The 14,215-nt window shown below is 36.7% G+C and overlaps 1 protein-coding gene across 9 annotated transcripts in view; it reads right to left on the bottom strand.

Annotated features, from left to right (window-relative positions):
• Positions 1 to 245: 245 nt before the first annotated feature.
• Znf568 (zinc finger protein 568) overlaps positions 246 to 14,215 on the bottom strand; it is an 80,078-nt gene continuing 66,108 nt past the window's right edge. For all 9 annotated transcript variants that reach the window (XM_071605000.1, XM_027941237.2, XM_071605001.1 and 6 more), the window contains 4 exons: positions 11,832 to 11,875; positions 7,888 to 8,002; positions 7,492 to 7,587; positions 246 to 6,986 (listed from right to left, as the gene is read on the bottom strand). In XM_071605000.1, the coding sequence (XP_071461101.1) occupies positions 5,536 to 6,986; positions 7,492 to 7,587; positions 7,888 to 8,002; positions 11,832 to 11,875 (1,706 nt within the window). In that variant the 3' untranslated portion in view covers positions 246 to 5,535. The remainder of the gene's footprint in view (positions 6,987 to 7,491; positions 7,588 to 7,887; positions 8,003 to 11,831; positions 11,876 to 14,215) is intronic.

The following is a 14,215-nucleotide window of genomic DNA, read 5'->3' as shown; positions in this document are numbered from 1 at the left end:
AATTGTTATTGAAAACTTTTTTCTATCAGTAAGGGGAGAATGAAAAAATTGGATAAAAAAGCAGTAAAGAATTAGAACAGTTCCTTTTCAGTCAATAAAGAAAATGACAGAATGATATACTACCATCTATGTTACTTAGAACCCCTTAATACTATGGGTTGGTCTTACAGATACAAGGTGCACTAAGTTATTGCCTCTGCAGACACAAGGTGGATGACTCCAGAAGGGAAAAAGAAGACTCCACATTTTTTTTCCTGAAATGATTTATTTATAAAATTTTAATCAAAAAAGAAAAACAACATGCTTACTATGTGTTAGTTACACAGGTGCTATATTTTTTCCCTTATTATTTAGGCAGGAAGATTTTAAGGCATACAATAGAAGAAAAATTGGAAAAACATTTGCAGTGAAAGAAGACAATTCAGGAATAAACCCAGAAAACTAGCATACAGCAAAAAAAAAAAAAAATATTTAAAACGGATGAGCAAACTACACCCTATAGACCAAATGTATTTTTCTTTCCTTTTGGTGCTGGACTTCGCACATGCTGGGCAAATATTCTATCACTGAACCACAAGCCTAAGCCCTGTTACCTGATTTTAAGATATTAAGTTTTTTTTGGAACACAGTTGCATCCACTACCTCTAAGTCAGGATTTCTCAACCTCAGCACTAGCATTACTGACTCGATGGGCCAGATAATTTAATTGTGGAGGCTGGACTATGTATTACAGGGTGATGAGAGGATTCCTGTCACTAGATACTAGTAGCAACCCCCTTTACAGCAACAGACAAAAGTGTCTGTGGGTGTTGCCATTATCACCCTGAGGATGTGGGCAGAGGAAGCAGAACAGCCTTGGTGAGAACCACTGGCTTATGCATCCCGTGCTCCCAGGCTACAGAGGCAGTGTGCAGACTTTCACATAAAGCCTGATGCCTGCTCTCTAGCCCTTAACTCCTTTTTGCAAAAAACAAAGGCAAAGAATAACACTAGACTAAAAAAAACACCAAACAGCAAAGCATGTGGCAATATAAGCTCCTCAGTCAACTTTCTACAAATTAGTTTAAAAACTGACTTCAATTTTAAAAAAGAAAATAGATAAAAACAAGCAATTCAAAGAAACAAAACTCAAATGACCCTTAGGCAAGGCAGATGCTCAACCTCATTAGCAGTTAAAACACAAAGGCACTTTTTTGAACGTTACAACTTCAGTTGAGTAAACGTTCAGTTGTGATTAAAATAGAAAACGAACATACATTTCTGTTGAGATTAATGGCCAAGTTTAAGACAATAAGGCACTAATTACTACATTTAAAATATACTACATTGTTAAGGCAAGGAATCCGACCAGTGGGAACAAAAGCACCAACATGCAACAATACATGTGTAGTAAAAATGCTTATCATATGATTACTTATAAGTAATAAACCTGAACTTTCATTAGCGGGAGAATGGCCTGTATATACCATGGTTTGTCTGTTATGTGAAAATCTAAAACTAGATCTGTAGGTATTGACTAAAAGGATGTTCGTAGTCTACAACCATGTGAGGAGACTGCACTTCAACGTGTGTGCACAACGTGTGTGCACCCAAACAAATCTGGACGTGGGTAAGCTTCCTGAGTATGGAGAAAATATTTTCAGCACACACATTAGGCTTTGGTTTTCAGCACTTAAGAGACTCTGTGGATACGATTTTGTTTAAACAAACAAACAACAACAAAAATCCTCTGTGATATACAAAGTTTCAGTTGAAACATGATATATAAACTTTAACTTTCAAAACTTGACAAGAGAAATATGTGTACAAGAGCAGAAAATGAAAGAGAACTCTCTCAATATTTTTTATGTCTCAAAAAAGTTAAAATTGTAATGAAATAGTTCTATCACTTATCTTTGATTTTATTAATTTAATTCCTCTAATGGGCATGAACTCTCAGAAAATACAGAAGTTTTAAGAATAGACTCATGAGGGGGTGGGGATGTAGCTCAGTTGGTAGAGCGCTTGCCTAGCATGCAAAAGGCCCCAGGTTCAATCCCCAGCACCACCCCCACCCCCCAAAAAAAATAAATTAAAAAAAAGATGAAATCAATGTATCAGTGCAGCTAAAATTTAGTAATCATATTTCCTCTAATAAAAGTGAATTTTTTGTTATAAATGGCCCTTTAATGAGTTGACTAATAATATCTAAGTAAGTTTATTTATCAAATAATACAAATTTATATTTAACTTATTTAGGATATGTATTATTTTTCTATAGTGTGGGGCAGAAGTGGATTGTTATTATTCTAAATGTTGTGAAAATTTATAGGACCAAGAGGTAGTAAGTGGACACCTGCAAGTTGACTGTGTGCTGTAACTAGTGTTAAGTTCTTATATTAGTGTGTAATACTTCTTAATGTCTACTATTTATACATTATATTCTTTGACAATTTAATAAGTCAGGTCATGAACATTATGGCTAATGTTTAATAAGCTGCTTGGTCTGACCTGCTATTTAACTGGAATACTTATACCATAAGTATTATAGATTGGTTTTCTTTGGTACCAGGGATTGAACCCAGGGCTGCTTTACTACTGAGCCACATCCCCAGCCCCTTCTGCCCCACTTTTTAAAAGTCTGAGACACGAAGTTACTTAGTGCATCACTAAGATGCAAAAGCCATTTGTAAACTTGAGATCCTCCTGCCTCAGCCTCCAGAGTCACTGGGATTATAAGCAGGTGCCACTGCACCCAGCACAATGGATTATTTTTTTTATAGCTGATTTGATTTTGGACGGTGTCCTTTTACAAATTTGGTAAAAAGGTTACAATAGCTTCATAGCTTTGACTTTTTTGTATTTTTAAGAATTAAAGACTTTTATCTGTAAGATAATTTGGTGCTAGAGGCATTATGCAGCGTAGCTCTTTAAACAGTTTCTTTTTGGTTTTTACTTTATTCAGGGCAATAATAATTTTCCAGGATTTCCAAAATACTATAAAAATATATACTATAAAATGCTAAATGTAAACAAATATTTCCTATATTTTACTAAATTAAAGCTGGATATATGTATATACTTCAATAATGTTTAAGAAAATATTTAATAAAATAATGCTTTTCTATGTCAGCTATTCCATAAAAAGCTGAACTTTCTCTAGTAAAGTTGAATAAATATGTATGTGTATATATATGAAAAAACAATTTAAATGTTAATTCCCCAGGACTCAGATTAACTGAGAATAAAGTTAAAACATAGTTTTTTATTCACTCAAGACCAGGGAAAGGGCAGTTCTGAATCGTTTCCTCAGATCTACTGTTAAGAACACAGATAAACTCAATGTGTCTTCTGTGCCTAGCTTAGCCTCTTGACCCTTCCTGATTGCAAAATGGCCACAATTCCCTATATCACACAACCATACAGATATGTGTCCTGTAGTTGAGAAGACCATCTCCTTGTATTTTGTTAGGAAAAAAATTTAACTGAGGTCCATCTGCAGAGTTTGGTCAGGTATTCTGTGGCCAGGAACATTATACATATGATCAGTTTGCAAAGCAAACTAGAAGCAGCACCTGGTATTTATAGACTTAGGTGATTGGTAACCAATCCTGCCAAAGGGAGAATGGCAGAGGAACATCAATGAATAGGCAAAACTAACCAATAGTATCTGATAATTCAATACAGCCTTATTTCTGTGAAATCTCCATTTTTGTAACTATATAATTTTTCATGATTCTTGACCTTTTTCTTTGAAGGATGAAATACTTTTAATTTCAGGAAAAGTTGTTCAAGTTTTTTTTCCCCTTGCATTAATTTTGTGTTTCTCTACACACTGGAGTCAAATCCTATTTATTCCTTTCATCAAATATTGACTGGGGGGTGGGGGGCCTGGGGTTGTGGTTCAGTGGTAGATCGCTTGCCTAGCATGTGAGAGTCACTGGGTTTGATTCTCAGCATTGCATATAAATAAAGGTTCATTGACAACCGAAAAGATTTTTTTTTAAATATATATATATGGAACTTACTAGAACAGGCAATGTCTAAGTCTGAATGAATCCTGACCCTTCGTGTTTCTGTTCTACACATACTACGCATACTAAGGGAAGTTAGTTTTTCTTTTATTGGTATTTAGCAAATTCTCATGGCCATTCATTCCTAATGGTAATCTGCCTTAGTTTTCTTCTCTTTTGGTGATGGGGACTGAACCCAGGGCCTCATGCATGCTAGACAAATAAATGCTCTGCAACTGGGCCAGCCCCTTAATTTTCTTAATATAAAAACTATTTATACAGGTATTTTTAATATTTCCTAAGTGGAAACTTGGCTTTTGGCTAGAGCACTGTTATTTTCTAATTCTCTATAATAGAGAGGATAGTTTTTTGTTTTTTTTTTTTTTGGTGGGGAGGTGGGGGCAGAGGTTTTTTAAAGAAAATCATTTTAATTTTCTCCCTAACCTCACAGCAACCCACCTTTCTCCTACTGTCTCTCTCCCCCAGGTTTCTTTACATTACAAATCCCCAGATGAGGTAAAATGACAAACTATGAATGAAAACTTTACATTTTTCTCCAGGAATAATTATCTAACATTTAATAAAGAAAAATAAATAATGCAAGATGTCACTGAATATAAGGACTCTATGATCTCTAAAAATACGCAATGGTGAAGAGACAATGAAGAAAAGTAATAATAAAAGCAGCTCTCATTTGGCACTTTTCTTTTGCCTCAGCCCTCAGTGTTGCTGGGATTACAGGTATATGCACTGAACTGAGCTCATTTGGTGAACTTTCAATACTAGCTAGACATTGCTGGAAAGGATATAAGTGTATTTAATCCTCACCATGCAAGTAAGAAATAAGAACTGGTATTATTAATTTGCAAATGAGAAAATTTAAATGTAGTTGTTTGCCCTTACAAAATGAGTTATAATGGTGAGGGCAAATAAAAATTAATCACTGGTTAAATACCCTTCCAGTGATTTGGTTCAGGTGAATTTTACAGAATTGGCTAGCAAATATTTAACAAAATTTAAGTGGGATGGAAGAATATGCTGCATTTTTAATGCTAATGTAGCCTTTCTCAAACATCAATTATCAGATGCATAAAGTAAATTGCTGTCCAACATACATGGCATTTATATTATGAATTCTTTGATTTCCCCAAAGGCCCAAGGCCCTGATGTTAGGAAATACCCCAATAATTAATTTCTCTGACACCTTCCTGAGCTTCTCCCTGTTATGAATTCCCTGAGGTTGACTTGGTTCTAGGCAGCAAAAAGGCATTCCCAGTTTCCTTATGTTTATGGAATTTCCCAGTTTTCACAACTGAATTCTGATGTTTAATAAATTCTGATACAAACAACCCCTTTCCAATTTGTAACATTTATAAAGTTTCTGTCAGTCACAGCTGTTATTTAAATAAGAGTCTTTTAGGCATATATCCATAGTATCTGATATTCAGTTAAGTCGCTAACCTCAAATGTTTCCTCACATTCCTTCAATCATAGGCTTAAAAAAAAATATGAAATTTTATGAGGTCAATCAAATTCTGAGCCTTCATTCGCTCCTCTGTCCTATATGAATTCTCTGATGTTGAGTAAGGTGTGAGCCACGAATAAAGGCCTTTCCACATTGCTTACATTCATAGGGCTTCTCACCAGTATGAATTTTCTGGTGTCGACTAAGTTCTGAGCCACGACCAAAGGCCTTTCCACATTCCTTACACTCATAAGGTTTTTCACCACTATGGCTTCTCTCATGGTGAGTAAGTTCTGACCTTCGAATAAAAGCCTTCCCACATTCCTTACATTTATGGGGTCTCTCACCAGTGTGAACTTTCTGATGTCTAGCCAGTTCTGTGCTACAGGTAAAGGCCTTTCCACATTCCTTACACTTATAGGGTTTTTCACCAGCGTGAGCTCTCTGATGTCGAGTAAGTTCTGAGCCACGACGAAAGGCATTCCCGCACTGTTTACATTTATAGGGCTTCTCACCAGTATGAACACTCTGATGTCGAAGAAGATGTGAATCAGAGATAAAACCTTTCCCACATTCTTTACATTTATGAGGTTTCTCACCAGTATGAATCATTTGATGTAGATTCAATTGTGAGGCACAACTATATACTTTCCCACATTCTTTACATTCATAGCGTCTTTCACCAGTATGAATTAACTGATGAAGACTAAGCTGTGTGTCATAACGGAAAGCTTTCCCACATTCCTTACATTTATGGGGTTTCTCACCAGTATGGATTCTCTGATGTCGAAAAAGATGTGAGGGGCGGGTAAAGGCTTTCCCACATTCCTTACATTCAAAGAACTTCTCATCAGTATGAACTCTCTGATGAAGATTAAGTTGTGCAACAGATGGAAAAGCCTTCCCACACTCCTTACACTTGTAGGGTTTCTCACCTATATGCATCTTTTGATGTTGACTAAGCTGTGACTTAGAATGAAAGGCTTTCCCACATTCTTTACACTTATGAGACTTCTCACCAGAATGAGTGCTCTGAGGTTGAGTAACCTCGGAGCCATGACTAATGGCACTTTTCTTATTTTCATTGCTTTTTTTGCTTTCATGAAGTTTCTCATGTTTAATCAAGTCTGACCTACTCTTAAAGATTTCCCCACATTCTCCACATTCAAAGTCTTTTTCCTTATTATGAATTCTTTCGTTTTGAACAGGACATGACTGGCTCCCAGAAGCTTTCTTACATTTCTGACATTCACAGGATTTTTCTCCAGTATGAGCTCTATGATATTCTCCAGGGGCTATGCACTCAACTGCAGGGGGCAGTTTTTTAGTGGTTATTTTGGCTTGTTTGACTTGTACCTCCTTATGCCCCTGCTGTCTCTCCAAGTGGCATTTGATTTCTCTGCTATCTCTGACCCTGTTGAATTCAAGGTTGGAACGTGTACGTTTTTTTGTTATCTCCCGATGTAATGATTTAATTTCATAACTGTTCTCTCGAGATAAAGTCTTGGTTTTTCTTCTGGACTCCCAATCTATAAGATAACAAGAAAGAAAGCAGAAGAGGTTTTCACATTTCAGGAGAAAGTAAGTTCCTAAGTAGTGTGGGAGTGAATATTAATGGGTATGGGGTTTCATTTTGAGGAAATGAAAATATTCCACTCTAAATATACTAAAAACTACTCAATTGTACACTTTAAGTGAAAAGAGTTTTATGATAGGAGAATTATATTTCAATAAAGCTGTTTCTAAAACACAGCAGAAAAACAGACCTAAAGTGCATATAAAATGATTTTTATAGGGGAAGGATGAGGGTACTTCCTGTCTGAAATGGGAGGGAAATGACAGAATAGCAAGAGAATGAGAAGTGGAGTAATAATAACTTGGAGCCTGTGTCGGAATATCCTTAGTTTCTCCCCAGATCTCATGCCTTTTGTTGGTAGAAAGCTTTTCTACCAAAATCTCAGAAGTGTGGCCTTTTCTCAAGCAGACTGGCTGAGGACTGCCATGTTGTCTTCAGTATAGTTCCTTATCACTCACCTGGATACCATTCTTTTGCCTTCTTCCTCTTAACCATCCAGGGCTCCTTCCCCTGCTCCAATAAGGAGATCACACTTGGCTTAGTTTCAGAAAGTCCTGCTCAAGGAAAAAAAGGGAAAAGGTTATGTTGAGGTGTCAAAATCAAAATCAGTCCATGATTATCAAGAAGAGCCTATAGATTAAGAATCAGAAGGAGAAATGAAGGTCAGGAGAATGGGTAAGATAAATGTGCCCAAGGGAGAAGCCCGATACAAAATTCACAAGGAACAAACCATTCTTTGTTGAGCAAGAATCATACATTTAGCCAGGTATTTCAAAAACATTCACTTAAAAACTCATAATAAATGACATAAAAATTCCAGAAGACTAATTCTGAATTTTGATTGGTAAACTTACCTAGTGAGGTCAAATTGTTGTAATTCTCCAACATTACATCTTTGTATAGATTCTTCTGTTCAGAGTGCAAACATTCCCACTCCTTCTGAGAGAAGTAAATGGCTAAATCTTTGAACTGAAAATACAAACAAATATACTCTTTGTGAAATTAGTGGACAAAATCTTAAGGCAATATATGAGAAAGCAATTCAGTAGGGCACTCCATTGGACCAGGCTGTACTGAATGCTTCCACATAGATGGGTCAGCGTGGAAACGGGAGATCAGAGACAAATGCCCTCAAAGGTCTTGGGCATGCCTGCTGCTGCAGATGTAACCTGGAATTTTTGTTACGCACCCAGGTCTGGGAGTAGACAAAGTCTAGGTAAGTGTTGTTTCCCAATTACATGAATCTGCAGAAGAAAGTAAACAGCAGTCTCTGTGTTTGGCATACCTCTCATTTTTCTTCTCCATTCTCCCATTCAAGGAAAAAAAGAAAATCTGAATCACACCAAAATATCTTATAAAAATCTCTCTGAAAATGGATGGAACTTAATAATTTCTTTAAAACTCAGGCTACATACCTGTAATCCTAGTGACTCAGGAGGCTGAGGCAGAAGTTCAAAGCCAGCCTCAGCAACTAAGCAAAGCCCTAAACAACTCAGTGAGATGCTGTCTCAAAGGGCTAGATGTAGTTCAGAGCTTAAGCCTCCCTGAGTTCAATTTCCAGCACTCCTCTCCAGGTCTCCCCACTCCAAAAAACAAAACAAAACAAAAAACTGCAAGCACAACAACAACATAAAACTAACCCAGGCTCAACAAAACCAAATAAAACCAACAAAACCTTAAGCCCCCAAACCTAGAATAGTAAATCCAAATCACTTCTCTTTTTCGTTTTCTTCCTGTGGTGTTGAGGACTGAACTCAGGGGCTCTCTGAACACTGAGCTACATCCCTAGCCCCCCCCCCCCCCTTTTTTCTTAACTTAAGACAGGGTCTCACTAAGTTGCAGAAGTAGGCCTTGAACTTGTGGTTCTCCTGCCTCAGCCTCCTGAGTAGTTTGGATTACAGGTGTGCCTGGCCCTAATCACTTTTCCATGTCACTGCAAATTCTTAAACAGACATCATTTTTACTGGCTGCATAACAGCCCACCTTACATACTCAATATTTTTTATTGCTGGGCACTAGTTAGAGAAGTTCCCTAGGATCCTTTTGGAGTTAGGAGTTATTATTTCTCAATAATTTATACAACCAGCTAACCTGTCTCTAACTATAATTTTCCTTGTTCCTAAGATACCAAAATGCATGGAGAGAGATTCAGACTCAAAACAATGTGACCAAAGGTGAAAACACACTATACAAGTTCAAAACGGACCCACGTATTAGTATCCAACTGACAGAAATCTCCTTAAAAATGTCTCATAACTCCACAACTGCATTTCTATCATATTCACTCCTTAAAATCCAAGGGAGCTGTCCAGTGTGATGGCACATGCCTATAATCCAAGCAGTTCAGGAGGCTGAGGCAGGTTCAGCAATTTAGTGAGGTGGTGAGCAACCTAATGAGACCCCCTCTCACAATAAAAAATAAAAGGGCTGGCTGGGTGAGTGGCTAAGTGCCTCTGGGTTAAGTCCCTGGTATCAAAGAATAAATTAAAAAATAATAAAAAATAAATAAATAAAATCCAGGGAGCTAGAGATATTGGCAGATACCGAGACAGGCTGTCTGTGACAGGGACAGGGAGAGAACACATCCTTCTGATCATTATACTCCAATGCTAGGCTTAATGTTCCAGTAAATACAGAATGTATTTTTGAATAAAAATAGAATGAACATAAAAGAGTAAGAGTTTATCCTGAAAGAAATAGGAACTCAATGAGCAAAATAAAGGAAGTGACAGGACCAAACTATTTTACTGGTGAAGAGTAAAAGGGGCAGGGAGCATAATTAGGAGATCAGTACACTATATCTCCTACAAAGTCTGATCTGAAACAAGACAGCACAGTGAGGCAATAAGGCGTGAACTCATAAGCAGGAAAGAGAAAAAAACAAAACAATGAGACCTGGTATCTCATTGGACATTGGAAAAACCAGGAGGCAGGAGTTGGGGGAACCCCAGGCTGGCAGAGTTAAGGGTACATTTAGGTGTATTTCTTTATCATCATATTCCCTAAACCTCATAGATCACATTATACTAAGGAAACTATGAAGAAAACCCACAGTCACACAGATAGTAAATAGCAGAAATATGATCACAGTATACAACCTCCCTTTAGTGTATCAACTAAGGGCAATTACTACTTTAAGGAAAGGAAGAAACAGGTGGAGAAATGGACAATCAAGGGTTGAAGAGCAGGGGGACAGAAGCTCCCTCCCCACCCAAAGAGTGTGGAGAATGGAGAGGGAGCCCTCTTCTGACTCCTTAGGAAGGTTCTGGTATAGATGAGAATAGAAAGACAAACTCAACAAATTCTCACAGAATTCTGAAAAGTCAAAATGAACGGAAGAAACAGATTAATCGAGATTAGAAATAATATTCTGTGAGTGAAAAAAATTCTTGAAGACAAGATAAATGAAGAGCCGCATACATAGGCATATCCAGGAAAAATAACTCTGATTTCACATCCTACAAGAACCATGCTCTTCTCTAAAAGTAATTACTCTAAAGCCATAGGGGGGCAAAATCTAAATAAACACTTCAAATTAGGAATTTTTACAGCCAACATTCTCTGGTTATAGATTACATGGTTTATCTTAAAGATTACTCTGAACAAAAGAAAAAAGTACTTTAGGAAAATACCAGTGACTTTCTATTTTTGTGGTAGTTGAAAGGCCTACCAGCATGACAGAGGGAAAACAATATAAGTAACAGATTGATTCATCGAGTATATTTTGAAACCTCTGAATGTAAAATAAAACAGTTTGTGAAAAAAATATTTCTAGATAGCTTATAAATGACAAATAAATATGCAAAACATGTAAACTGTGTTTAAAATAAACCCGAAAAAGAAAGGTAACATGTGATCTTTGAAAAGTGGGCAAAGAAAATCAGAAGGCAATTTAGAAATCTTGGCTCTACTATTTATTAACTATGTAACTTTGGGACAAGTGACTTAATAGAACTATTTTCTCATTTGCCAATTTAGTATAATAACCTATTTCACCAAATCTGAGATGTCACTGACAACACACCCACCATTACTTTATACACTAGGAAAAAAAGAGAAAGCAAGCAGGCCAGCTATCAGTACAACTATGACTTGCCAATTTGTTTCACAGGATTATTATGTGGATTAAACAAAATCACATATGGAAAAAACTTCAAACTACAGCAGCTAAAAGTAAGTGCTCAATAAGTCAGTTGCTTCTACTAGCGGTATGATCTTACTCTGAAAATAATCACATTCTCATGTATGCAGATAAAAAATAATTTAAAAATATTTACACTGACTCTACATGGTGTTTCCATAGGTGGCTCTGACATAATAGATCTTGACATTTTTGCAAAAATCTTATGTTACCTAAATTGTTAGAAAGAATGCAATTAAGTTATTTCTATCTTGATAAGTGAGCATACAGCTATTCCAGGTATTAGAAGTTTATAAGCCAAAAGGGCTATTTTTGGTGAACCTAGAGGGGACAATTAAAAAAAACTAGTGAGACTAATGTGAATAAACTTATTGTATTCTTCAACTTCCCTGCAAAATAACTGAGGCAGTTCGTTGTCAACAGGATTCTGGGAATGAACAAAATCCAGGGAAATGGAAATTCTGGGTCACATAAGACAATGTGTGCAAAGGAAACATGCTGGGGGCTAGCTTAGGAAAACTGCTCCATAAATATGGCTTCTTCCCTCTTTTTCTTTCTCTGTCTCATTACTATAAATCTGGACAGATTCCTGAAAAAGAACAGGTCCCCCAAACCAAGAAGTCCTTCCCAAGAAGAAAGTGGCAAATACAACTTTACCTCCACCATGGCTCCAGATGCGTAATTCTCTCCTCTTCTGAGTTCTTAGAGAAAGAAAAAGGGAAAAGGGTTAAGAAACCAAGAGACAAGCCTTTGTTCCTAGAACCCAGAGAAGACCTGGTCACAATACCCCCTGACCCTACAGGCACTGAGAGGGAGACCAACAAAGACCAAAAGTTTTATTTATCAGTTTCATTTATGTTTTATTTTTGGGGGGGTACCAGGGATTGAACTCAGGGGCACTCAAACACTGAGTCATACCCCCAGCCCTACTTTGTATTTTATTTAAATGAGACAGGGTCTCACTGAGTTGCTTAGCATCTTGCTTTTGCCGAGGCTGGCTTTGCACTTGTAATCCTCCTGTCTCAGCCTCCCCAGCTACTGGGATTTTAGGTGTATGCCACTGCGCCTGGCTCATTTATGATTATAGATATAAATATTCCAAATAAAAGGCGGATTTCAATAATGTAGTATAAAATTTATACAATGAATTATGTAAAAGATTTTCTAGTTGAAGAGCATTAAGAAATCCAATGGCTTAATGGTTAAGCGCCCCTGGGTTCAATCTCCAGTACCAAAAAAGGGAGGGGGGGGAAATCTAATGACAAAATGCCTTGCATGAACAAATTAAAGGAACAAAAAGTTCACGTATCAAATGATGCGAATAAGACGAGTGGCAGATGAAATAATGGTCTTGTCTCCCAAATGGCAAGTTTTAATCCCAAGAACCTATATTTAGGTTATCTTACATGGTGAAAGAGACTTTGCAGATATATTTCAATAAGGATCTTTTCAGATGGGAAGATTATCTGGAATTACCTGAGTAGGCCCAAGAAAGGTCCTTGTAAGAGGAAGGCAAAAGGGACAGAGTCAGAGAGAAATGACAAGAGAAATGAAGGTTAGAATGATGCGCTTTTAAGATGTAGGAAGGGACTAGAATAAAGAATACAGGCAGCTTTTAGAAGGGGGGAAAAAAAAGCAAGGAAATAGATTCTCCCGTAGATCCTAGAAAAGAATGCAGCTCTGCCCATACTTTGATTATAGTCCTAGCACTTATTTTTTTTTTTTTTTTCAGATTTCTAATCCTGTCTCTGGATAAGGAAACCCCTCAGAGCAGGAAGAGGACAGCATGTCCTGCCATTCATTAGAAAGCCATGTTCTTGACAAGTTAGTCCTTCCCCCTTACTTATTGAGCGCTCTTTGCCACTAGGATATAAAACCTTTTTCTTTTTTAAAATTTATTTTTTTAGATGTTATGGACCTTTATTTTATTCATTTATTTATATGTGGTGCTGAGAATCTAACGAGGGCCTCACACATGCTAGGCAAGTGCTCTTACCACTGAGCCACAACCCCAGCCCCAACTTATATATTTCTAGACCTGAAACTTTCCTACAGAAACAGTTTAAGAAATTGGTTCACTAGGGCTGGGGTTGTGGCTCAGTGGTAGAGCGCTCGCCTAGCATGTGCGAGGCCCTGGGTTCGATCCTCAGCACCACATAAAAATAAATAAATAAAGATATTGTGTCCAACTAAAAAAAAAAAAAAGGAAATTAGTTCACTAGTTGTCTTGTTCTTAGTGGGGTTTTTGGCTGCATCCCCAAGTAGCTCAGTGCCTTCCACATTTACTTATCCTATGTGATAAAGTGGAGTCCTCTTGTAGACAATTTACTTCAACTATTTATTTCAAAAACTTTAAATATCCATAAGCACTGAAAGAATAACACAAAGAACTCTTATGCGTGCCTGTTACCTAGATTCACCATTAATGATTTGCCACTTCTGATTCTCTGACTCTACCATTTCAAAATAATCTAAGTATCATGTTACTTCACTACCAAACATGTCTAAACATATCTCCTAAGAAAAAGTTATTTTCTTAACAAACACTAACTACTACAATATCTCATACACATATCACTAAACAAAGTAACAAACATACTGCAAACCACAAAATAGTGTACATACATCATTTCATGCATTAGTATATGCCCTGTGTACCTTTTAACTACAACTCCATGATCCTACCAAAGGAAATTAACAATAATTCCACAATTCAAGCACATTCAAATTCCCCCCAAATATCTTAAATAAAATTTTCTGCATTAAATGCAATTCATGAACTTTGATTGGGCACTGCATTTAATGTTAAGTCTCTCTAAACCTACAACATAAAAATAAATAAAGATATTGTGTCCAATTTATTTATTTATTGTTTGTTTGTTTGTTTGAAAAAAATGGAATCATGTCATTTCATGTCTAATGATACTAAATCTGATCATTTGGTTAAAGTGGTAATGGTTAGGTAATACAACACCATTGCAAACAGATATTCATTTTCAAGTTATTGAGATTTTCCATCATGCCCAGTGTTCTGTTCATTA

The sequence above is a fragment of the Marmota flaviventris genome, chromosome 18 (assembly GCF_047511675.1).
Source record: "Marmota flaviventris isolate mMarFla1 chromosome 18, mMarFla1.hap1, whole genome shotgun sequence".
Taxonomy (NCBI): domain Eukaryota; kingdom Metazoa; phylum Chordata; class Mammalia; order Rodentia; family Sciuridae; genus Marmota; species Marmota flaviventris.
The sequence above is the reverse complement of the archived record's forward strand: the minus strand, read 5'-3'. Positions and strand labels throughout refer to the sequence as shown.